The following is a 26,062-nucleotide window of genomic DNA, read 5'->3' on the forward strand; positions in this document are numbered from 1 at the left end:
TCTGATTTCATGACTGCTCAGTGCAATGAAAAGGATTGAAATGATATCAGCACCATGTAGTTTCATGCTCACTAAGCCATGAATGAAAAGGGGTGTTTGATTAGGATATTGTTTTGTGTCACAGTTGGATATTTAAATGGGCTACATCCTATTGTATAACAGCCAGATGGTTATTTGAATGGGTAAATATTTCTTTGGGGCCCAAAGTACGGAATTTTTTTAAGTAATATAAATAACTCGATAGTGTTGACACATTTAAAGAAAACATCCCCTCCTCGGGCCTAAATTGTTCAACACCATCTCGTTATTTATCTTTTACAGAGCCACTTTGGGCCTTATTTGTCCCTGAGATTTTCTGAAAAATCGAAACCGCTGTGTTTGGGTTGCAAAAGCAGTATTTATCACTAACCCTTACCCTAACCCTATCACAGTGTTGTTGACCATGTGCCTATTAATCATCACGTATTTTTTTCTCAGGTCAATGCATTATGACGTCATGAACTGCGTCATTTTCCTTATAGCCTGTTAATTTCTTTGAAAATGGTCTGTACTTGAAGGATATTTTTTCAATTTTTCATAAAGAGCACAACCTCTGATCCAAAATATACAATTACATAATAAAAGATCTGTTTCAGAAGATCAAAAAACAAGTTTTATTATTTGGATCTTAGGCTGTGCTCACATTTAAATTCTTTGCTCAAAATAGTCAAATACGCATACTTTCTGCATATCTCAAGAACATTTCACTTTCCCAAAGTCTATTTTCAATATCTGGATTCTAAAAAGAAATTTTATTATAGGAATTGAAAGCGTCAAGTGTCAACTTTATTTTGACATATGAAATGGGAAAGAGGGTGATAGTTAAATAACTGATATAAGTACAGGGCCATTTTATGCATAAAATGAACCTAGATCTTTAAGTAAACTAGTACTGAACATGGTGAATTTATATCTTTATTCTTCAAATGTTTCCTCTTATACATGTTTTACATTGTTAAATAATGTTTCTTGTTGAAACAAAGTCTGTTTTTAGTTTAAACTATATAACAATAACATTTTAATTTAAGGATAAATATTAGACTCAAATGGATAAGCATATGTGATCATTTGAAAAAAAGGAAACTGCAAGGTCTTTTATACATTCGTCACTTTATTTTTTTAAGCCATTTAATCTTTTTCAAACATGTTGTGATTTGCTCTGACATGTTCTGAATTCTACAGTTTTAGATTTCGATTGTTCGCTATAAATTTTCGGTAAACAGACACACTGCTCGTTCTTCCCTGGGGTGTACCTGTCGCTCCTGAACTATCGACTCAGAATCGTCAAATTTTGACTTTCAAACAACGCCTCCATCTTGCATGTAATGCTTCCATGTTGTAAGAATGTCCAAAGAGTCGCAAAATCTACCTCATCAGAGGCAAAGGTCACGTGACTTTCGGAACACTTGAGAGTTGATAATGCCTTGCACTTTTTCCTAAATTCCTGGGGCGTCCTTGTATGTATTGTCGTGTTATGGAATCGCTGATAAATATCGTTGATTAAGGACGGGCCTTTGAGGGCATTCCAGCGAGGCTTAGAGTTCTTACTTAAGAGGACGCCGTAGTGTAGACTTCTTGTGATGGCTGTTTCTGTGGTGTGACAGAGAGGATCTAAAGATATATGAGAATCATGTACTGGATATAAAGTTTATTATTATCTGAAAAAAAGAGCAATTCGGAAAATTAATCTTTTAATACTGCCTTCCACAGTTAGAAATCAAAGAAAAGATTAATACAAATTTAAATTAAACAATATCTCCTGTTCTTTGAAATGATAGTGACAATAATCAATTTGTATTACAAAGAGCCCATTAATGATATGAGGATGCATATAACAAATGTATGAGGAAGTTACTAGTCTCGTCTAATCTTATATTAAAAAACCGCAGACTTGCTTAAGTCTCTATGTTATAGTGCTCTCTCTTATTTTTGATAATGTCAAACAAAGAGACTCTCTTTGTTTGATAACATTAAACTATGACAGAGACCGGTGGACAGCATACAGATACAAAAACAAAGAATTTAAAAAATATATTTATGAAAAAAATAAAACATAGAGACTTGAGCAAGTCTATAAAAACGTCTTGATGGTGTTTATTAAGTACGTATTATGCCTCTATTGCTGTGATAAATAAGGTTGGACGTAAACATACCTTTATTGATGTGTTCTGTTGTTTTAACTGTGGTAATAATTACGTCATACTTGACGTAGTTCCGACTGCGCCAATTCGTTGAAAGGTAGGGTTGATGTGTCAGACGTGATCGAATTTTGTTAATTCTGTCCTTATTTGGAATGCGGGTCCAATTAATTTGATTGGACAAAATTCTAAAAGGAAGGGAGAATGAACACCAATTACATGTTACCACAGCAATGAGATATTTAAACATTATTTAAACAAATCGTATTGTTATATATGACGTAATAACATATGTACCAACCAAGTACAGTAAGTTCACTTCTCTCCATCTTACTTCCAGACTTCAATATGCATTGATAGGTGGCGCTGTCATTGATTGTGACATCATGGATAACCAATGAGACTGCGTTTGGAAGATCCAGAAAGATGTGAAATTTCGGGTTGTTGGTTCCTATTTTCTGTCCGTTTTCTCCCACGTGACCCTATCAAACCTTCTGTCAATATCACAAATAGTTAAGGCCATACTGTCGAATTCTTACAACTGAAAGTAACACGTAAAACATTTACAAACGCTATATATAGAAACATTTTCATCAACTTGCCAGTTAATATACCGTTCAAGGTACGTCAGTTGGTTTAGCGCTGGTTCCGGAATTGGGAGGTCGTGAGTTCGAATCTAGGTTGCGACTGACCTAAAACAAATAGTTAGCAACTGTTCCTTCGCCTTGCGCTCTGCACTTTGAAGTGAAAATTGGCTGGTTGTTTGGGTGATATTTTAAGAATAGATGCCCCGTGTTACGACAGCCCTGTTCACGATAATCATAATTTCCATAATTGTCCTGAGTGCTGGTAAAGGTCAAAATGTTGAAGCCCTTCAGCAGTATATGAGGACCTCTCTTTATGAGTGAAAAGTTACCGAATGGGACGTAAAACAACATAAAATCAATCAATTACTTGATTATGTTTATCACAACGTTGCCTAAATATAAACAAAATCTGACAAACTATGATATTGAGTTTCCCTGTTGTGTATATTAACGAATAACTGGCAAAGAAGTCCGCAAAAGAGCGAAGACATCTGATTTTCATCTGAAATTAGTTTTATGAATATTGAAGTAGGATTTCAAGTCAACTTTTATAAACTAAAGATAATAGGTTTTCGTTTCTAACATTCCATATTAGGGGTCTTTTTTGCAGATTTTAAACACGATGTAGAACATCTGCAAACAACTTGTGATATGACCTTTGATATTCTTAACATATTCTTATGCATGATAAACTTGAGTTTACTGGGTTAGGGTTAGGGTTAGAGACAATAGAGGTAACCTTAATTATATACCGATTCCGCGAAATCAACAAACCGTGATTGTTTTGTAGAAGAGAAAAACGTGAAAATTACAACCCGTGAAATAAATCCCCCATACAGTATTCTACTTATGTATCAATTTTCTATATCCCGTTGCATTGATCTTTCTTCTTTAAATCGATGTTCTTTTGTAAGTTAAATGGTAGTGACCTACTTAAAAAAGTTATTGTTATTATGAAACACAACCTCATGTGGTTCAAACGTAAATAAGCAGCAAAGCATGGTGATTTAAGTACGAATTTTTTAAATTTTACTACTGGTTCGGGAAGATTAAATTTGCAATGCATTCTGGAAAAATAATTGAAATTAATTTCTATTCTTTTTAAAGGAATTCATAAAGATAAATAGGACCTATAAGAATTTCTTGGTGATCTATAGTATTTACTACGTCTATCGGCTTGTCTGTCTGTAAGTCTGTCAGTCCACATATTTTCCGTATTCTGAATAGATATTTTAATGATTATCCCATCAGATTCGAGATGGTGTTTTTATTGGCAGTTATTTAGGCATATTTTATGCCAAATTGAATACGCTTTATTATTCGGGTAAGACATAGGTATATGTAAAATGCCATTCTTATATAAGAGAACTTTTTTTCTACTGTATGCAGTGAATCCCCAGGGATTAAGTGTGTAACCTTGTTCAGAAGAACCTGAGCCTAATTAATTGATGTAAAAATCACAATTATGCAAGATATTTAAGAAGTTAACGCATCGTTTTTATTATGAAAGTAAAACTTAATTTTGGAGCAACATGAAATAGTGGCGCATTGTGTTTTACTTCTGAACAATACACAGAGCAGCTTCACTCATTAAACAATTAGACTACATTCTTTGTGATTTAAACATGCTGTTGTTCTAAATTATTACATCCACAACTATAGCGGTATCACACGATATCATTGTGATTTAAATTTATAAAAACCATATTCAAGATAACCCAAACCCGTAAAAGTAGATACCGATTTAAGTTTAATAATTGGAAGGGCTGCCCAAATTCAACTTTTTTTCAATTGATTTTTGTTTACACTCTGGTGGCTCTAAAGGAAGGATATGGAAATAACGAACAGTCTTCAATTTCAACGTCAATTAAACAATATACAAAATAAGAGCAGAAAACACTGACCTCCGAAACATCACGAGACTGTTGATATTCTTGTTTCATCAACTTGCTTGTCAATAATTTACCTCGTTTAAGAAATTGTTCATACGTAGAGCATGCTCTTGCGTATCGAATCAACTGAGATATATATACTCCGTATGCAGGTGATGAAGGTATATTGCTGCATAAGTAAGGGAAGATGACGATAGAAAAGTTAAAGTCATCACATTTATCATATAGCTTGGTTGTTACATTACCATTAGTGTCTTTATCAAGTAAAATATCCACGTATGAAGCAGAAGTGTCGGACTCTGTGGTATCTTTTATCTCAAGCTCACCAGGATATATCGTGTCGACGTAGGAATGGAAATTATCATTATTAATTGACAATACGTCGTCGATATATCTAAGTTGAAGGCCACAGCAAGTGTTTTCTTCTTTTCACGCATTAGATTTTGCATAAATTCTGCTTCATATGAATATAAAATAAGTCTGCTAATAACGGAGCGCAATTTGTACCCATGGGAATTCCAATAGATTGTTGGAATACCTGGTCTCCAAAAACCACATAGATATTGTCAGTCAGAAACTCAAGCATCTTCTTGATGTCAACTTCAGAGTAATTATGTGTGCAATCAGAATCTGTTTTAACAAAATAATTATTCAAATGACCAATGACAAGGTAAGTAAATTTACGAGTTCCATTTTTGTTGAAGAAGCAGCTGTCAATGATATCAAAAAGCCTGGATTTTAATTTCTTGTTTGGGATTGTTGTGTATAAAGTTGAAAAGTCGTAAGTTTTTAAGCTGTTGATTTTTGTAAAGTCTTTTGATTGTAAATTGTCCAAAAGTTCTTTAGAATTTTTAAGTATCCACATCTGATTTACACCACTTCTTGAATATATAGTTGTACAGTACTCTTGAAGTTTTTCCTTCACTTCTGTCAATATTTTAGTGAGAAGTAACGAAAGAGGCTTGGTTGAACATTTACTGGAATCTGCAATGTATCTTTGTTTGTAAGGATTCTTATGAAGTTTCGGAATCCAATATATATAAGGTAGTTCAAATTCATTTTGGCTCTGTGGAATATTAAAAGTATTTAAAACTGACAGGTGATTTTGAAGAACTACTTCCTTAGAAAGAGAAGTATGAGTATAAGTAGGATTACCACTTGTAGAATTAAATCCAAGTTCTTCTAGAATGCAATTTATTTAATGAGCCTTACAAACGAAGACAATGTTGTTACCTGCTTTGTCGGCAGGAACAAGTGTGTACTGATCGTTTAACCTATCTAATTCTTTTTTCATTTCTGGATTATTGAACACAAAGGGTTAGATGCTTTTCATACTGCCCCTCAATCTTTTAATACGTGACTTTAACATGGATCTAATGCTAGTACATTTAATCCATTCTGACAAGGTGTCAACGTCTTCTTTTTCATAGCTGGCCCATCGTCTGGCGTAATTTTCAACAGAATTCATAATATTTATGAATTCCGACGCCAGTTGAAGGATCGGGTTTCTTATAATTAGGACCTTTTAAAATAAGTGATCTAAGGTCCTCATTATTAACTATATTTGCGTCGCCTGTAATAACGTATCCAGCAGGACTATAGTTATAGGGCGAAGAAGAACATGAACACGAAGGGGGATTATTTTTCAGATAGTCGATATCCAGGCCATGTAAAGTGTTTTTGTAATTGAAAAGTTTGGAAGCAATGGACGATGTATATTTGTAGGAAATACAAGGTGTAGTCTTTAACTTGAAATAAGGTGGAATACAAGTCTGGACCCTTTTGTGATTAAGAATATTACTTATATTAACCGCGTCAATTCCTTTATTGGCATATTGAAGTTTAAGGAAAAGACGGATTGTTTTAGCTGCATTTTCTTCCGTGAAACGCGCGGGTTTAAAAAGCCTATGATATGCAATATCCATAATCACAGATCCGAGCCTATATTCAGGTGACGAGGAATCTAAAATTGGATGTTCCTTGGTCTTCTCAAGAAGACTATTTAAAAGTTTCAAAGGGACAGAGTAAAGTTTTGTTCGAATATGATGTAGACCTAACTATTGATTTACATAAGGTAGTAAGGAATCAAAAGAGACGTCGTGTATTGCAAGTTTATTGTACGAACGATGTCCATGACTACGCTTACGTCTCTGAGTATTGTTAAAAAGTCCCATCACATTTACATTATTACACTGCGGGCTTGAAAGATTTCCAACACTATCGACATTGTCATTACATCCATAGAGAAAGGCTGTCCCTTTCTTCCTAATCCAAAATTCTTCTCGTTATTTACGGAAAGGTGTACTCAACGACGGACTATTTGTGTGGTGATAAATCTTTTCGAGAATTCTAACTTTCATTGATAAAATAGAATGATCAGGTGAATTAAAATGTTTATATAAAAACTGCTGACCACCATAATTTATTTGAAATCGATGACCTGATATTCTTCTGTTAAGCGATCCCTTTGTTTCACCGACATAAATAAGTCCACACAGATTACATTCTATTCCATAGAAAACATCAGAAGATTTGCAGTTCAGTTGCAAAATATATTGTAAATGACATCTGTCAAATCCTCCACAGATTTGGATACTAAAGAGAATACACGTACCGAATTTAAGTAAAAGAAAATGACCTCCTCTACAGGTTTGGGTGCTAAAGAGAATACACGTACCGTATTTTGGTAATAGAGGTAGTCTTTCGTAGACCTCCCCATTACTTCCTCGTCTGGACTGTAGGCAGAACATCTCAATCAATTGATTGGGATCATTCATTAGAATGAAAAGGAGTAATAGTAAAGGATAAACAGTGATGTCAATCACAGGAAAACAATCTTAATCCATAGACTGAACTCATTAGAATGAGCAGGAGCAATAGTAAATAGCGATCCCAACCACAGGAAAACATCTTTCCAGATTTCCTGCTTTGTCAATGGATACCTCAATTCGTCAAACAGCGCGTCAATGTAATTGTTTTACACATTGATACAATGAAAACATTATCTAATCATGTGGGATATTTACGTTAAAATTAAAGGGGTCATTTTGGGGTAATCTGTGTTATTTTGTTATATTGACGTATAAGAGATGAAAACACAGATATATAATTTGAAAATCAATGTTTGCATTACAAAGGTGAAATCATTTTTCAATAACTGTATTTAAGCTGTTTTCTTCTTACAATTATACATTAACATATATAAGGATTTTGGAACCATTTCGTGCTAGGGCTTAAACATGTACTAGCTGCAGAAACATGGCATAATGCTGGAGGTAAAGCACCTAATAACGGCCTCAAAATTAAATAGTTTTTTGGAATTTATATATCATGTTAGCACATTTTCAAATTTCCCTTTTGCAGCCCTTTCCAGCGAGTATGTTAACCCTTTAACTACCTGAGATTTTGCGTTTTACAGCTAAATCGACTAAAAACTTTTGAATAGATATTTCGACATTTTCTAGTCATCTTAACATAAAGCAACCTACATATTTTCTGAAAGGTAAAATTATAAACTATTTGATTACGTAAAGTAAAATGACGCTGAGTTAATTTAATATAACTGTACTGTTGCTCAATGATAGTGGACTGTTGATCGATAATATTCTGCTGTTTCATAATTATTTATATTGAACTTTGGTATTTTTAGACGGTCATATTCAATGTAATAATGTCACAGTTTTAAGTATATTTTTTAAGGTGTGGATAAAAGAGAACTTCGAGAAGAAGGAGCTCAGAATCTCAAACAAAAAGAGGAAGAAGATTAAAACCACATGGGTCTGGCTTACAATGTACAAAAAAATATTAAAGCAAAATAATATACTCTATATTAACTTTTAAACAGGTTTGTTTTTTTTAAATAAAATTTTCAAAAACATAAGTGAAGTTTATACGGGTCTAATCGCTGGTTGAATTTCTGGTCTGGTCATCATAATTTCTTTTCTTTCTAATGACACATATTTAAATTTTATTTTCAGACTGTGACAACCCCCATCAATTTGGAACTGATTTCAATTTCGGATTTTCAAAATAAAGCGTCTTGAAAAATAAAAAAAAATATTACATTTTGAATATGATCATGAAAAATTATAAACATGAAAATTAATCATGAATTGTATTCTGTATTATTCAATTGATAAAAATATTTGTAAAAAATTTCAATAAATATGTTTGTTATTTCTTAAAAAATGTTTTCATCACACATTGAATGTTCCAGCAAGAAATATGAATGTATATTTATACATCCCTTTCAATTGAAAAATGCACGTCTTGAGGATGCTTTCATATTTGCATGACACATCATGACTGTACTTTTGAAAGCTTTTATCCTATACATTTGCAAAAAAAATATGTCCTAATTTAGAAGGGTTGAAATTTAACAAAAAAGTCATCATCATGCATGCACAGGGAAAGAAACGGATAACAAACTTTTAAAGCTTTTACATATTGTATGAATTCAAGTTTAGTTCAGTCAATAAATATCCGTTTGTATTTGACTGGGGCCAAAATATAGAATTGGTTGGGGGAAGGGAAGGGAGCTTTAAAAATCTAAAAAAAAAAAAAAAACAAAAACAAAAAGAAGATGGACGTTGTTCACAGTTGCTATTTGGCCTTTTATTATTGGTTATTTTTTTCCTCAAATTGGATCGGTGCTTTATTGTATGCTATCCAGTTAATATTAGAAATTCTTTTAAACCAATCTACTCTCCAATCTGTGTGAAGTCTTTATATGGACCAGGATTAAGCCATTAATTGAGAGTGATTTGTTCAAAAGAAATATGTGGAAATAGCAACAACTTCAAGGTATTAAATTCTTTAAACAAAACAAATCAGGCACTGGGCAAACAAGAAACTCTAAAACATCAGAGGTGGGTTCAGGTGCCATGCAGAAGTGAGCATCCCTTGTCGACCGGTCACACCCGCAAGGTGCTCCTTGACATGGTCAGAAAATTGCCCAGCAATTGGTATGCAAAATGTGCTCATTGACATGATCAGAAAATTGCGCAATCAGTACTTGAATTAAACATAGATTGTAATTACTGACAAGGTCATTTAATCGATCATAGAACTTACAAAATACCGGCTACTTATATTTTGTACACAACTTTTTTGTGAAGAAATTTCCTCGTTTTAGAAAATGTTCATAAATAGAGCATGGTCTTGCGTATCGAATCAACTGAGGGATGTCTGAGAGATATTTATTGTCACTATTTGTTGTTCAATCCTTTCTATTGAAGTTTGAACCGTGCCGAATGGGGATAAAACCAAAGCAAAATTAACTGCATGGGCTAAACATGGTGCGTTGGTGTAATCTCACCTGTATGTAATGAATTATTTTTTACTCACTTAATTAAATGAAGTGAAAAGAACAGTAACAATGCCAAAAGTCCAATCAAACGATACAAATAATGGATGGCCTTAATACCCTATTTTTGGATCTTTTGCGACTACTCTACTAACCTATAAATGAAGTCAATCCAAAATATATTCACCCCTACTAATGTGTTCGGAACCTTTTTTTTCTGTGTTCTGCAAATTATAAAACCCGATGAGTGCAGAGTAGCTCTGGCGGTGGCTCTGGCGAGAGTTAGCGAGACTTCAGCGAGATAGGGTAAATTATTCACGGAAATCTGGCTAGGAAGTGACTAGCACGTGGAGGCATGGTAAACAGAAAAGTTATGTTGCGTTTCAGTTTTCACCACCCTAGAATCAGCTGATAATGTCTGTAGATATGTACTTCAATCAATCGATCTCTTTTACATTCATTCAAACTTCAATAAATATTCTCTATAATACAATTTTCTGTAGTCATGAATTAAAATTTCTTTTTGGACAAATATTTTTGAATGGGAACCGGGACTATATTTTTTTGGCGTCGGATTAGCAAATTGGGCACCAGCTTGATTTTAACTGACCAATCAGCTGAATGAGTATTGCATTATGGGTTACTACGAATACTACTGGAATTTTACGCTTGAAAAAAAAGGAAAATCTTACGGTAAATGAAAAGCATTTTTACATGCTCATAATGACAAACAATTCATTTGTTAAATAAACGGCGGAAGTCTAGGTTTCTGAAAGTCATACTGCAAAAGCGATTTGCGTCTGTATTAATTCCTTTGTTGTACTACCGGTGAATACAATTGCCAGGTGAATTCCCTGGCCGAACACGTGATCACGAATGTAAACAAAGTTTAGTCCATTTAAATGCACAAGCGATATTGCTCGTTTTCCTTACCTTTGAAGAACTTTGTTTTTTGAAGTCCATTAATTAACATGATCATAGATTGACCTGAACTACGTGTTCGAAGTAAAATATGTAAACATACATTTGGCGTAAACGTTGCAATTCATTCAATGATTGGTCAGTTGCTCGTGGTAAGATCCTCTGTGCGCATTTATAACAATAGCCGTATAAGGCAAACAAAGGTTTGTCAGTGTAGATGATAATGCACATTTTTTACCAGCGAATCGGTCACTAGTGAGTCCTTATTTTCGCCGAAAAGTATAAGATATATTGTTATTTTTACACCCCTCTTTTAGCCACCCTTTTTCTGTTGAAAATCATGAAAGTGTTTGAGAAAGGTCTGGAAACATTTATCATAGGACATGTTTTCAAAAGAAACAGGCTATAGCAATATCAAGTTTACTGCCAATTTTATTTATAAAACCGGTTCTACCCTATAACCTTTGAATAGATCAACCTAAGCCACGTGTCTTGAATTTAAATCACAATAACATTTGTAGTGGTGATATTACAAGCAATAGAAAGAACAAGGCATACAGGGTAATTCTAGGTAGAACATTAGCACAAAAGCAATGCCTTGTTGTCATGAGTAAAAATTGAAGCAACAATACATTTGTGTAGTCTTTGATTTTTGACAAGTATCCGGAGTAGTTTTTAGGTCACGGAATAAATAATGATAGGAGGCAGGCCTATCGGTCAGCGTATTTGTTGACATTTCTCTTCTTCTGTCCTCTCTCTTTCTCGCTAGAAATTCGAACACGTGTTTGGCATATTATATTATAATATATGTATGTCACTATGATTTTTTTACATGCGTGAATAGGCAATTGCGAAATTAAAAAAGAAATTAATTTGCCAAATTCTCAAAACAGCAACCAAACATAGTGATTTACATCGAGGTCAATTTAAAGAAAACAATTTTCACGAGTACACTAGCAGTTGGACATCACATGTTGAATTGAAATATTTAATAAGTCAATCGAAGTCATAACAATAAGAGCGAGAAGTTTGTTTTCAACATGTTTTTGTTAAATTAAGTCTGTCGGCTCTTCTCCTTTTAATATGACATTATTTTGTTCCATATACAACTACAATTTCTTAAGAACAGTCGACAAAGGTGGGCTGACTATGTATTCAAACGATGAAAAACGCGTGACCTTGACTATCTGTTGATATGCAAGAAATCGCCGTAAACCATGTCTTCGACGTTTGTTAAGTTTACCTCTAAAAGAGCGCTTTTATATGGTTTACTTCAAAAAGAGAGTTTTAAATTCACATCTGTACTTTTAATACATGGTTAGGATATAGGGGGTTTATATGATGATTTTATGAAACTTCAAGTTACAAATATTTGTCTAGCCAGTTAAGTCCGCACAGGCTCATGAGCAAATTAAACACGATTTCCGGAATTCAAAGATGGGGTCAGGTGCTATGGAGGAGCGAGCATTCTCTGTCGACTGGTCACACCTGATGTGTGCTTTGTTATGTTTGCAAAAGGAGAAAAAACGTATATAATTCAATGTGAAAATAATGGCCTAACAATTTGTATGAAAGGGATCAGTTAACGTTAGCCTTAACAGTAAATTGTAGCTGCAAATGAGCTTTCTTTATTGACCATAGAATTTGCGAAATTTTTACTTTAAAGGAGATTCTTGATATCCTTGTATATCTATCTTGATACCGTATAAGTAGAATTTTTAGCGAGGATTTAATTTGGGCATTATTAGCGAGGGTGTACAGATCGCTAAAATTTAATATCGCTAATTATTAACATCAGTTTATTTTAAATAGGTTTTTCAGTGAGTTTTTTTTTTAAAAATTGCTAAAATTACATCTCGCTAAAAATAATTTACCGTGTTTTAAGGTAAAATTGCTAAATGTGCGTTTCGCTAAAATTTCCACTTATACGGTATGTTTATATCATCGGCTTATTTGTAGATATCCAACCTCTCTTTAGAAATAGATCCGCAAAACTTGATTCTGCATATTCAATGAACTTGAAGACATAGATACCATTTATTTTAATTTTAGATATCCTTACATCCAATGATTCAATGTTTTATAATAAACATAATGAGTATCTTTTTTGTCTTATAGGCTGTGACATTGTTCAACTCTCATAAACAGTACAATAAGAAAAATTGCAGATAGGGCATTTGTTTGAAGACCAGTTGATGAATTTATAATGCATTGTTTTTGAACTTATGTGTAGTATATGAATATCAAACATGAGAAATAAATAAAAAAGAGTCTGTTTTTAGATGAAGTTATGAAACAAAAAATATCCTGCAATAATCTAGAGATAAATATACGGCTCAACAGGATACAAATATGTGATCTTTGAAAACCATATAAAGAAAATGCACAGAAAGGTCTTTCATAAGTGCGTGCTTTCATTTTCTTAAAGCCATTTGGTCTTTTTTCTTAAAACAGTGAGTAATTTTCAGCCAAGTCGTGGTTTATTGTGACATGCTCTGAATTCTACAGTTTTAGATTTCAGTGTTTCACGATAAATTCCCGGTAAACAGACACACTTCTCGTTCTCCTCTGGTCTGTACCTGTCACTCCTGAAGTATCTCCTCACAATCATTAAATTTCGACTTTCAAACAACGCATCCATCTTGATTGTAATGCTACCATGTTGTAAGAATGTCCACAGAGTCGCGAACTCTACGTCATCAGAGGCAAAGGTCACGTGACGTTCGGAACACTTGAGAGTTGATAATGCCTTGCACTTTTTCCTGAATTCCTGGGGTGTCCTTGTATGTACTGTCGTATTATGGAATCGCTGATAAATATCGTTGATTACAGACATACCTTTAAGGGCCTTCCAGTGAAGCCTTGAGTTTTTACTTAAGAGGACGCCGTAGTGAAGAGTTCTTGTGATGGCTGTTTCTGTGGTCTGACAGAAAGGATCTAAAGATATATAAAAAGAAAGTAATGGTTATAAATTATATTATTATTATTTAAAAAATATCAAATAATCCTTAAAAACATAGTTAATATTGAGCTTATTTATCTAATTTTCACTGTATGGTGCGTGGCATTCACCCGCAGGAAAAATGTTCAAAGACAACACAGTATCAGTGAAAAGAAATCACTGTTATTTACTTCAATAGAGAACATACATGTAAATAACACGTTCAGTTAATTTATCCTGGCCTTTTAAATTTTTAAGAATACTTGAATTAATTACAAATTGAGTGATATATTGTAATTTTCTATTTTTAAGAATTTAGATCTAGGGGCAGATAACTTTAACTACAGAAAAATACTTTAGAATGAGAACTTTTTAGTGTGCAGTGTAGAGAGGGTTCTTAAATGAATTTATTTTAAAAAGTGTAAAAATATTTTATTAATCAGTGTTTGTTTTACTTTACGAGGTCCGAAGATTTTTATGACACATGTATAAGGAAGTTAACAATCAAGTTTAGACTAAAAACGTCTTAGTGGTTTTTAATATACATGTATTATATCTCAATTGCTGTGATAAGTAAGGATGGAAAAACAACATACCTTTATTGATATCTTTTGTTGTTTTAACTCTGCTAATAATGACGTCATACTTGACGTAGTTCCGACTTCGCCAATTCGTTGAAAGGATGGGTTGATGTGTCAACCGTGATCGTATTTGTGCTCTTGTTAATTCTGTCCTTACCTGGAATGCAGGTCCAACTAATTTGATTGGACAAAATTCTAAAAGGAAGGGAAATGAATGATAAGTAAACATGTATATGACGTCATTACATTAATATCACTACAAGCTTTGATATTGTACGCACCGAGTACAGTAAGTTCACTTCTCTCCATCTTACTTCCAGACTTCAATATGCACTGATAGGTGGCGCTGTCATTGACTGTGACATCATGAATTACCAATGAGACAACGTTTGGCAGATCCACGATGATGTGAAATTTCTGGTTGTTGGTTCCTATTTTCGCTCCGTTTCTTTCCCACGTGACCTTATCAAACCTTCTGTCAATATCATCAATAGTTAAGGCTACGTGATTCCCATACTGTCGAACTCTAACAACTGAAAGTAACGAGTAAAACATTTACAAATGCTCTTTATAGAAACATTTTCAATATCTCTACAGTCACCTATTCATATTCTCGCATTATATTTTACAAATGAAAAAGCTGCTGTATACAGAGAACTTTAAGCGCCCGTTATTTTTCTCTCCGATTCTGACAATTTTGACAAACATTAACTATTTTATCACAACGGTGTCTTGGTGTGAACAAAACGGGACAAATTATGTTACAGTGTCCCTCTATGGTGGATATTAGCGAATCACTGGGAAAAAAGTCAAAGGAGCCTAGAGATTTAATTTTTCTTCGAAATTAGTTGTACATATCCAAGAATAGTAAATCAATGAAATAATGCTACAAACGTAAAATTTGAAGGTAATCATTTATGTGAATTAAAGATTAACAGGTATCAATTTTTCACTTATCAAATTAGGGCGTTTTTTTTAATCTAAAACACAATGTGGAACATCCGCAAACAAATTGTGGTGTTATTTTTTTTGAATTTCCAAAGACATTTTCATGATTTTTTGATTTTGGTTGATGTTTTTGGATTTTCAAAATCTTGTTGCATTCATCTTCCTTCTTTAAATTGATCATCTTTTGAAACTTTAATAGTATGGATACAGTGTATGCTTAATATAGTTATTGGTATAAAGAAACACATCGATATATAGTGCAAACTTTTATAAACAGCAAACCATGACTGTTTACATGTAAGTACTTCATTTCTTAATTTTACTACTTCTTTTGGGAAAAATACGTTATTAAATGGATTGCTGGAAAAACAATTCAAATTCATTTCCATTGCTTTTATAGGAATAATATTACAAATACCACCGTAGACGAATCTGTTGGTGTTCTATAGTAATAAGTCCGTCTTTCGATTTGTCTGTCTGTAAATCAGTAAGTCCACAAATTGTCTTTCATTTCCATTAATATTTTAATGATTATCCTATAAAACTCAAATTGTATGATGTTTCTAAAGGCAGTTATTTAGGTATACTTTTAGATTCGCTAAATCAATCCGTTAAGACATGTGTAAATGGTAAATGTCTTTTCATTATGAGAACTTTTTTTTACAGTAAAGTTTTGAATATGCAGTGAATCCCCAGGAATTAATTGTGTAACCTTCGTCAGAAGAAACTGAGCCTAATTTATGTTAAAGTAAATCACAATTATGTAAGACGTGTGAGAAAGTAGAACACATCGCTTTTATTATGAAATTAAAAATTAATTTTGGAGCAACATGAAATAGTGGCGCATTGTGTTTTACATCTGAACAATACACAGACCAGCTTCACTCATCAAACAGTTAGACTTCCTTCTCAGCGTTTTAATTGTGTTGTTGTTCTAAATAATTACCCTACAACAGGCGGGAATACACAAAATTTGTGTTATTCTTATTCTTACTATTCCATACCGTGAACATTTATACAAGTGCTTTTTTAAAAATATGATTATAAAAATTCAAATTATATATTTTGACTCATAAAAAATTAAAAGAAATATGTTCAAGATAATAAAACCCGTTAAATAGATTACAATATAAGTTGATGATTGTTAATAAGAATTGAAACGGCTGCCCAAATTTAACATTTTATGAATTGATTCTATAAACACTTTGGTGGCACTAAAAGTATCATAAAGGACACCTTGCCACGTCAACGCCTCTCGTTCCCGTACATATTTCAAGATTTTAAAAGCATGATTATGACTTGGATTGATAGGTTGTAATAGCACAATTAAAGCTGAATATAACATTATCTTAAACATTTTTTGCTGAAAATGAAATCTTCTACAGAATAAGATACTATGGAGAATACACTTACCGTATTTTGGTAATAGGGGTAGTCTTTCGTAGACCTCCCCATTGCTTCCTCGTCTGGACTGTAGGCAGAACATCTTAAACCACACCCTGAGCTTATTAGAATAAGCAGGAGCAATAACTGAGGGTGATCTCATTCACAGGAAAACAACCTTAATCGATAGACTGAACCCATTAGAATGAGCAGGAGCAATAGTAAATAGCAATCCCAACTTCAGGAAAACATCTTTCCAGATTTCCTGCTTTGTCAATGGATACCTCATTCAATTCGTCAAACAACGTCAATGTAATTGTTATACACATTGATACAATGAAAACATTATCAAGTCATGTGGGATTTTTTCGTTTAAATAAAACGGAGTCATTCTGGGGCATTCAGTGTTATTTTGTTATATTCACGTATAAGTAATGTCAAAAAAGATATATAATTTGGAAATCAATGTTTGCAATACAATGGTGAAATCATTTTTCAATAAATTATTTTATCAAAACTGTTATTCAAAGCTGTTTTCTTTATATACTGTAAAATCACATATTTTCGTGGGGTCATATTTTCGAAGTTTAAGGGAAATATTGTTTGGTGGGGACTTAATTTCGTGGATGGAGAATGTTTTAGTAGTAATGTATATTAAATTTTACATTTCGTGGTAGACATGAATTCATCGGGCTCTCCTTGCCTCGAAAGCAACAAATATTAAACCCCCACGATAATTAGTGATATCACAGTAATTATTCATTTAATTTAACATATATAAGGATTTGGGAACCATGTCGTGCTAGAGCTTGTACTAGCTGCAGAAACTGGTAAAGTGCTGAATTCACATAATATTCACGATACTAGTATTTGATTTTAATTTCCATTTTGCATATCTTTAATTTGTGCATTCCGTCTTAGCTAAATTCTCTTTACACGACATGACCAATATTCCAATATATTAATAATATTATTAGTAATAAAATATATTTTATATTATTCAAGTAATATATTACTTGATGTATACATAGGAGGTCATCAATGGTAGATTTTAATAAAAATGAAAATATTATGACAAAATAAAAAAAAAAGATTATGATTGATAATTTTATCATGTTTCTATTCATTTTCTAGAGTCAAATTGAAGGCTGAAGACATGCAGTTTGGTTCTTGAGTCCGACAAAACGCACGTTTCCTACAACATCTTGCCTACTATGACGACATAATGTATCACTGCTTTAGTCAAGATGGAATATTCTTTATACTTCCTTATCACCCCTGCGTATTTTTTCTTATATGTTTTATTTTGTTTGTAATATAAGAGGCTTCTGAGCGCATTTAGTATGCTATGTGCATAAACATGTGAATATAAATTTACAACTGACATTATACATATACGAGGATCATTCTAAAGTTCGTAGACTTTTGTCCTAACATTTATTTTTAACGTCATATTACATCCAAAAAAAAAGAAAATGAATTAAAACCAGGCTCGAAATTCTGTGTAAAGGTTCTAATTTTGTCTAGGGTAGGTTGATTTTAGTTAACACTGTACTTAAAGATAATTAAAACCTCAAAAAAAAAAATAATAATACGAGGGTAGATCCAAAAGTAATGTCACAACTATGATAAAATTGCTTCTAGTCGACGTTCTCTGTCAAAATATAGTACCATAAGACAAACTTAAAGTTTCTCATATCGCTCAAACTGTCTAAAAGTCTTTCTTTTTGGACAATGTGTGACAACATCGAGCGTTTTCGTACAACCTCCCTTTTTCATGTTATATAAGGGAAATAGAAATTTTTGCAATGTTCTAAGCAGTAATCCTTTAGAAAAAATTTCTTCCCCACCCGATTTATTTTACACGATCGTTCTGTTGCTACTATTGCAGTACAAGGTGTAATTTCGAAACGAAGGTAGACGGATCGTTATTTTTAAGGTAAGGTTTGCGTCTCCCTCCAACTCATATTTTTCTTAATATGCACACATGCTATATATCAATTTATTCAGGGAGATTAGCTTCACCACTTAGTATGATTTTCAAAGATATTGCCCGTCTCATTTTTTGAGTAAAAGACGCCAAATTTAACGTATTTCATATTTCACCTCGAATATTATTCTCATTGAAAAAATTGATTTATTTTATAAATTATCAAACTTTTATCATCAAAACGACCGGAATTAGTATAATTCATGCTTCTATTATTTAAACTTTTAATTTTCCTTTATCAAAAATGTGTAAATTTGGGTAAAAAAGAAGATTTTTCAATTTTCCTTGATAAAGTGAAACCGTTGCCATGGCAACAAAAATAGAAAAACCAACGTTTTACATATCTACCAATTCCATCAAAATCCATGAAGTTATTAATTTGATCATTTTCATTAATATGAACTGAAAAAATATGTATGTCCCCAATATTATTTCCATGGAAACAGGGGCTATATTATGGGTTCGGAACATAAAAACCAGGCTTTTTTACACTTTTAAAGACAACATTGATATCACTTTGTCATGGTGAATGTTAAAGACTAATGTTATTTTTTATGTTGTTTTTAGGCATAAATTGGCCAAAAATATTCAAAATAAAACTCTTCCTGTGCTACATGATGGTCTAAAAATTTATTCCATGGAAGAACTCTAGTATTTATGGCAATCTTTAATCTGAATATTCTAATGAAATTGTCCATGAATTATATTGCAACACCTTTAGAAGTACATGTTTATGTATATAAACATACTTCAGAACATGTTGCAACTAAACCAATTAAAAGCCTATGAATTTGACCTCATGCTGATTAGTTATTCCAACATGTAGTAACTTCTAGACATCTTTGTAGCAAAATATCTTTATTCAGTTATGGTTGGTGACTGTCATTATACACTGTACATGTATGCCACTTTTTGAGTGAAATGTTGTAAGCATTGCATCCACGAAGCTGCTGTTTTTATAATTAAATTATTTCTTTACTTCGAAGAGTAGAAATGCTATCTTTAAAGTAATGTTTGTTTGCCCTCTCGACTCAGGGTAAAATTATTGTGTCAGTTAAGGTGAGAAAATATTCAACAACATTTTTTAAGGGGGATAAGAGAAATAAAAAGAAAAAAAAATACTGCCCTGCATTGAAAAAAAAGTTTTCAGTCTGGTCATTTTAGTCAGTCGGTCTGGAGAGGCCGACAACAAACATTTTTTAAAGATGGCCTATTTCTACACTTCATGGACATTAGCTCAATCATTGGATTAGAAAGTCTTAGACTCTAAATTGAAATATCAGACAGAACAAAATAAAGATGAATTCTAAGTGACATCAATTCATACTTAAATGAGTTTACAGAGTACTTCTGATTTCAGAGAAAAGGCAAATTCTGCAAAATGACATAACACTGTCAGTATGATAAATATTTGTCAAGAACAGGTAAAAAGAAACAATGCTACAGTGATAGATATATTTCCTTGATATCCATGAAATAATAATTTAAATATAACAAAATTTTCTGCTTTTTAAAATCAAAATACAGAAAAAAATTAAAAGATTATAAATGTAAACAATTTTAAAATAAACTACATGTACGTTATTGTGAAAAAAATTTAATTTTGTTAGATTAATAAATTGGTCTTATCTTTCCTACTAAATTAACAACCTTACAATTGCCAAGTGTAATGTTTTAAACTGTTACAGTAGATATAATTATACATGTTCACTGCAGCTTTATATACAATCTCGTCAGTTTTCAGAAATACTTATTTGAGCATATTCGGTCCTGGTAAGAACAAAATTAAATGAATAAAAATGTTAATCCTAATTGTTCATGTATTAATTTCCTTGCAATTTTACAAACCCTTTAAAGAAACTTGTCACATGTAAGTATAGACAAAAGCAACCTTTAATACCTATGATGTATACATTTATTTTACTGAAAACAAATTCAAAGATGGACAAGCAGAGCATGAACTGCAATCATCACATACACATCTTTTCTAAATATATGGAAAACAGCATGTATATACTAGATAGGATGTTGTTGAACATTAAATTTTCTTCTATAATCTATAGACATATAAAATATGCATTGGGTATTACAAGTCAGAAGTCTTCTCCAAATCTCCATTGATTTTGCCATGTCTGGTTCAACATCTTAGCTTGATCCATCCAAATTTCTTTAATATTCTTGAGCTGATATGGGATGACCTCTACTTTGATTGATGGCACAAATCTTTTAAGAAAACACTGAAGTACTTTTTTTTTGGTTCTTATCTATTCCAATTAATGACCCATGATCTGAAATCACATGTGTTCACTTTTACAATAACATTTAAGGAATTGCATTTTTTGAATAGCATAAGGAATTGCACTGAGTTTCATTCACTCAATGAAATGAATAAATTTCCAATATAATGAATGAAGAATCAATATGAAATTATTGTAAAATAGTGAAATGCAAATGCTTGATCAAGAAAATTAATGTTCTTGTCATGCACAATCTGTATCTCTTTTTTATTAATTAGAAAATGAGATATTAATTAAAATCAAACCTCATTTAAAAAGGTAACTTGAACAATGGAATACCTGTTCTGAGGCCTAAACAGCAAGGATTTTATTTTTCATAATTTCTTGAATGAATGCATTTTTTTTTTCATTTTTCGGCAATGTTGGGATATTAGTCACATCCTGACATCCTTGTACCGTTTATTCATCGTTCATTCATAACTTTCAGTAAAATAAATAGTTAAATAATTACCTGATGAAAATACTATCAGCAATCAAACTGTAAACATCATCATTGGACATGGTCAAATGCACCGTGACTTTTCTTCCCGGTTCGGACTGCATATAGCATAATACTTTACAGGATACTGTCAGGTCTTTTCTTTTTTCTTTCCCATTCTCACTTAAAATTTTAGTGTAGAGGTGAAGCGAGAAACACACATCAGCACAATGCGTCAATGACTTTCTTCTGATCGGAATTGCCGTGCAACTTGAACTTGCCACGTTTCGTATCGAAAATAAACAAGTCCTCCTTTATTGATTCATCCACATGCATCACGCTAATCTCAAAGGCTTGTAAGATTCCTATGCTTTGATTTGTTATAAGACTTTCTCCTAAAAACGTCCTTCGTTTTAGTCCTAAAATTAAGTGACAACAAACATCAAGTATGACAGAGGAAATTCGTTACCGAGATGCTTAGCATCGCTGGTTTAAATTTGCCTGTTTCAAACGCTTTGGTGATTCGCAAGAGTTATCTCCCTGTTAACGCAAACCTTACCTTAAATCATAATGTTATTTAGGAAGAATTTAAACAATAATATGCTTGTAAGTACGGAAAATTAATGTCGCAGATGTTGCAGAAAGAAATTTATAACTCATGTAAACACTTTTGAATTTCTCCCATCTGAATTATTCATGTAATTTGAGAAAAATCTAGGGAGTACATACTTACTTATTTATGCCTGCTACCCCTTTTGGGGCATAGGCAGCTAACAAGTATCTTTTGGTATCACAATGCATTCAGTTTTCTTAAAAATGTAGAAGGTCGTGATAAGCGACTCATTCAATATTCAACCTATACAGAAGTGTGCGGGATTTCTTTACACTGTCACGAAACGTACAAACAAAGGACTTTTACTTCCTAACCTGTTCTGGAATACACTGTACATTGAAATCCGTGCAGAAATAAAATATCCGATGTGAACATTTTAAATGTTACTTTATTGTAGTCAATGAAATTGATCAGAGAAGGAATAAATGAGAGTGCCAAAATATATTGTGCATTTACATGTAATCGCAATATAGATAGCATTTATTCCGTATATGTTCAGAAAAAACGGAAGAAAGCGCATACCGGAATATATTGAAATTTGATAGTTTTGTTTTTGAAGACCGTGGAATTTGTTCCGCTATTAATTCATCTTCACTTATTTCTAACGGAAAAAAGTACATATAATGAATTTTGATAGTTTTGTTTATGAAGACAATTATTCCGATATTTATTTATATCAACTCATTTATAACGGAATAAAGTATACATATTGAATTTTGATAGTTTTATTTATGAAGACTTTTATTCCGTAATATATTTATGTCAACTTATTTATAACAGAATAAATAGCATATAATGAATTTTTCAGTAATTATATTTATGGAGACATTTACTCCGTTATACATTTATCTCCACTTTGTTTTTATATCGGAATAAAGTACATATATATTAATTTTTTTATAGTTTCATAATTTATAGTTTTATTCATGAAGACACTTATTCCGCATTTTCAGAAATGCATTATTTTTATACCGCACTTGAGAATAAGTTATCACGGAAGTTTAACCAATCTCACATGCAGAGTTGTCTTTCGTTCTTCTGTCAGACATGACTTATGTATGAGCTGATGACAGAAAGTGGGAATTAACGGAATAAGCATAAAATCCATAAATATTGTTGTTTAAAGACTATTTCTAGGAGCATGGAACATCTTATTTTCTACTTATTCTTTCTATTTTTAACAAACAAATTAAAAATAGATATTAGATGAGTCCCCAAAAGGCATTTGAAATCATGTTGTAAATTGACCCGAACCACATGTTTGTAGTGAAATGTAAACATGTAGTAGACCAGCATGCTTTGCGGCTCATTCATTGAACTGGATCATTTTTTTCTGTGAGCACCTTTGTGCGCAATAACAGCAATATCCATATAAGGTAGTTTCCTCGACCTGTTAAATGAAAACTAAATACCGATATTTCACTTGCATAGCATAGCTGCATTGAGCATTTTTATTTTCATAATTAATAATTTAATGAGTTAGGTCAAAAAACGTATTACTCCGCTTGACGTTACTTTTAAAATTTAATCAATGCGACACCTTGTTATGGGGGGAAAATTGTCTCATTGTCTGCACTGAAATTAAATTATAAGGAATGAAGCTTATTTCAACTTATATTATACGATATAACAATATAATTTAAAATTTAATCAATGCGACACCTTGTTATGGGGGAAAAAATTGTCTCATTGTCTGCACTGAAATTAAATTATAAAGAATGAAGCTTATTTCAACTTATATTATACGATATAACAAAACTCAAGGCAGTTTACGCATTTTATAAACCGCTGGTGTATAAAGTTGATTAAAAAATAGATTTCTAAAATTCGTTTCAGTAGATGAATATTTCAAGCAGTTTCATTATAAGTCGGCTGAAATTTGGGTAAACATTTAACGTGCAGTTAAGTCGTGAAATTCTTCTATCAACAAATCCCAAGTTGTTATTTTCAAAATTTAAGACAAAGGTTTGTTTGTATCATCTGTTTTTACGTTGTGTGATTCGTTTTGAGTGCAGAACAAAGCCAGAAATAAGTGAACTTTTGCACTTGTACGATAGTTGGGAAAGGAAGATAGATGTAGGTTTCACTACCGCATACATTACATATACATGAGGTCAATAATTGTTGAATGTACTCACGTTACATGAGGAATTAGGAGTGAACTCGGATTTTACAAGATGACGTCAGAAAAAGCCATTATTATGATTTTCGAAAAACAGCCGACTTATTCTACCTGTTACAGTTTTAATGATTCGAGCATTGCCAAGTCGTTTTATTTTCTCTAATATGCCATATAATTGGATTAATGGAATGCTCAATAAAATTGGAATAGAAAAACATCCACAAGTAAAAGAAATATTTATGGGCGAATAGAAATAGAATTTAAGATGTCAAGTTACATCTTAATTTATTTTATAATGATAACTCAAGTCAAAATATGTGCTTAAGCGTTCAAAACTAAAATCAGGTGTAAATACCCCAGACAAAAATGCCGCTGATAAAAAAAGATCAATGCCGGAATATATTAAATGGTCAGGTAGGCCTAGTTTAAAATCAGTCAAATTGAATGATATTAAAAATCACAAATGCATTTTCTTTTATAAGTATAATGCCTTTCTAACACTCTCTACAGCATAAAAACAGGAAAAAGCTATCTCTTTGACCTTTGTCGAACTCTGCTGTACTAAGACAAACAGTTTCGTGCATTAGTTGAGGAAGTTTTTCATCCTGTACATGCATTGAATACGGATATACTACAAATTCACGGTTACGGATTTTGCTGTATTTACATCATTTGTTCTGTTGTCAACGGATGATTTTAATTCATGTATCTGTTGTTCAATGATCACTCCAATGCTCAATGATTAATAAAAACCAGATTTATTCTTTATCTTTTAACTACGTCAATATTATTTTTTTTCTTTTTTTTTGTGTTATAACTCTTTCGCCTGTTCTTGTACGATAATTTTTATTTTTTTGTACACAATTACATCCAATCTACACTCAATATTTACTTTTATAGAATGTGAAAGTTGTTTGGAAGAAAAAGACAACAAAACAGGGGAAAGGTCAGCAAGAGAAAATAATTCTAAATCATACAAAAAGATAAAAGATCAATCAAAAAAGTTTTAGGATATATATCTACATGTATTTGTAACTCTATTGCTTTCAATGTATCGCAAATATTTGTCTTTCGTATTCCTCATATCTAAAACTCTTTAACAACAAATATTTTTCAATTTTTCTGTGATCCTCTTTAATATAGATTCTGCGTTTATTTTTGCAACATTCTCATATCAAAAAGCAAAATTAATTTGTTTTACATTTAGTATTAATAAGTATTAAAAGGTTTTGAAATCTATAAACATTCATATTTTCATATTTACCATATAGTATTTCTTGTCTATCAAAACTACAATGAATATTAAACTTGTTTAAAATCCGTTCATCAATGGTACACCAAAATCCTTTTACATGAAAACAGTCAAACAATTAATATCAATTGTTTCTATGTCACTTATGCAGAAACTACATGCAAGAGAATCCATCAGATTTAGTCTAAGAAGATAATAGTCAGTTGGAATGATTCTGTGTAATAGTTGAAACTGTAGCTATTGAAGTTTAGATCATTGTCTTATTTTAAACGGAAGTTCAAATCTTTTATGAAAGTCTGCTACACAAAGGAAAACACTGTTTTCTCTCCATTTTTAACTGAGTTATCTGGGTCTTTTCTTTTTGCTTATAAATATATTATACATATCTTTAAAATCTTTATCATGTTTATAGATAAAGATAGATACATCAAGACGGAAATTGATATATGTGGTCCAATAAACTTTAATTTTATCACAATTTCTTTTTCAGTCTATCTAACACTGCTCTTTCAAGACTATTATAATCAACAAAATTTGTATTCACTTTAAAGTAAATCAAAGAGTCGAGACGTAAAAAAAACTACCCTCATTGTTATAGAGGTCAGTAAGAAAAACAATACCTTACTTAAAACAGT

At 32.0% G+C, this 26,062-nt stretch overlaps 1 protein-coding gene across 2 annotated transcripts; it reads right to left on the reverse strand.

Moving 5' to 3' along the window:
- Positions 1-1,291: 1,291 nt before the first annotated feature.
- LOC134234341 (uncharacterized) lies at positions 1,292-16,968 on the reverse strand. 2 transcript variants are annotated; one of them, XM_062716390.1, is made up of 4 exons: positions 16,766-16,967; positions 14,686-14,937; positions 14,420-14,599; positions 1,292-1,650 (listed from the first exon to the last, which is right to left on the reverse strand). In XM_062716390.1, the coding sequence occupies exons 1-4, from the start codon at positions 16,896-16,898 to the stop codon at positions 1,307-1,309; spliced, it is 909 nt and encodes a 302-aa protein (XP_062572374.1). In that variant the 5' UTR covers positions 16,899-16,967; the 3' UTR covers positions 1,292-1,306. The 2 variants fall into 2 exon arrangements, with proteins under 2 accessions (XP_062572374.1, XP_062572372.1); XM_062716388.1 differs by lacking the exon at positions 1,292-1,650 and adding an exon at positions 12,901-13,819 and having other exon boundaries at positions 16,766-16,968.
- Between the last annotated feature and the right edge of the window lie 9,094 nt (positions 16,969-26,062).

This window comes from Saccostrea cucullata, unplaced genomic scaffold, assembly GCF_032062105.1.
Source record: "Saccostrea cucullata isolate Sc308-1 unplaced genomic scaffold, CSIRO_AGI_Scuc_v1 ctg3790, whole genome shotgun sequence".
NCBI classification, from domain to species: domain Eukaryota; kingdom Metazoa; phylum Mollusca; class Bivalvia; order Ostreida; family Ostreidae; genus Saccostrea; species Saccostrea cuccullata.

Excerpts from the sequence above, each read along its gene's own strand:
- LOC134234341 (XM_062716388.1), bottom strand. The coding sequence starts at position 16,898 with ATGAGATCACCCTCAGTTATTGCTCCTGCTTATTCTAATAAGCTCAGG. Across the intron at positions 14,600-14,685 it reads AAGTGAACTTACTGTACTCG|AATTTTGTCCAATCAAATTA; the intron begins GTGCGTACAATA and ends CCTTCCTTTTAG. Across the intron at positions 13,820-14,419 it reads AACAAAAGATATCAATAAAG|ATCCTTTCTGTCAGACCACA; the intron begins GTATGTTGTTTT and ends ATATATCTTTAG.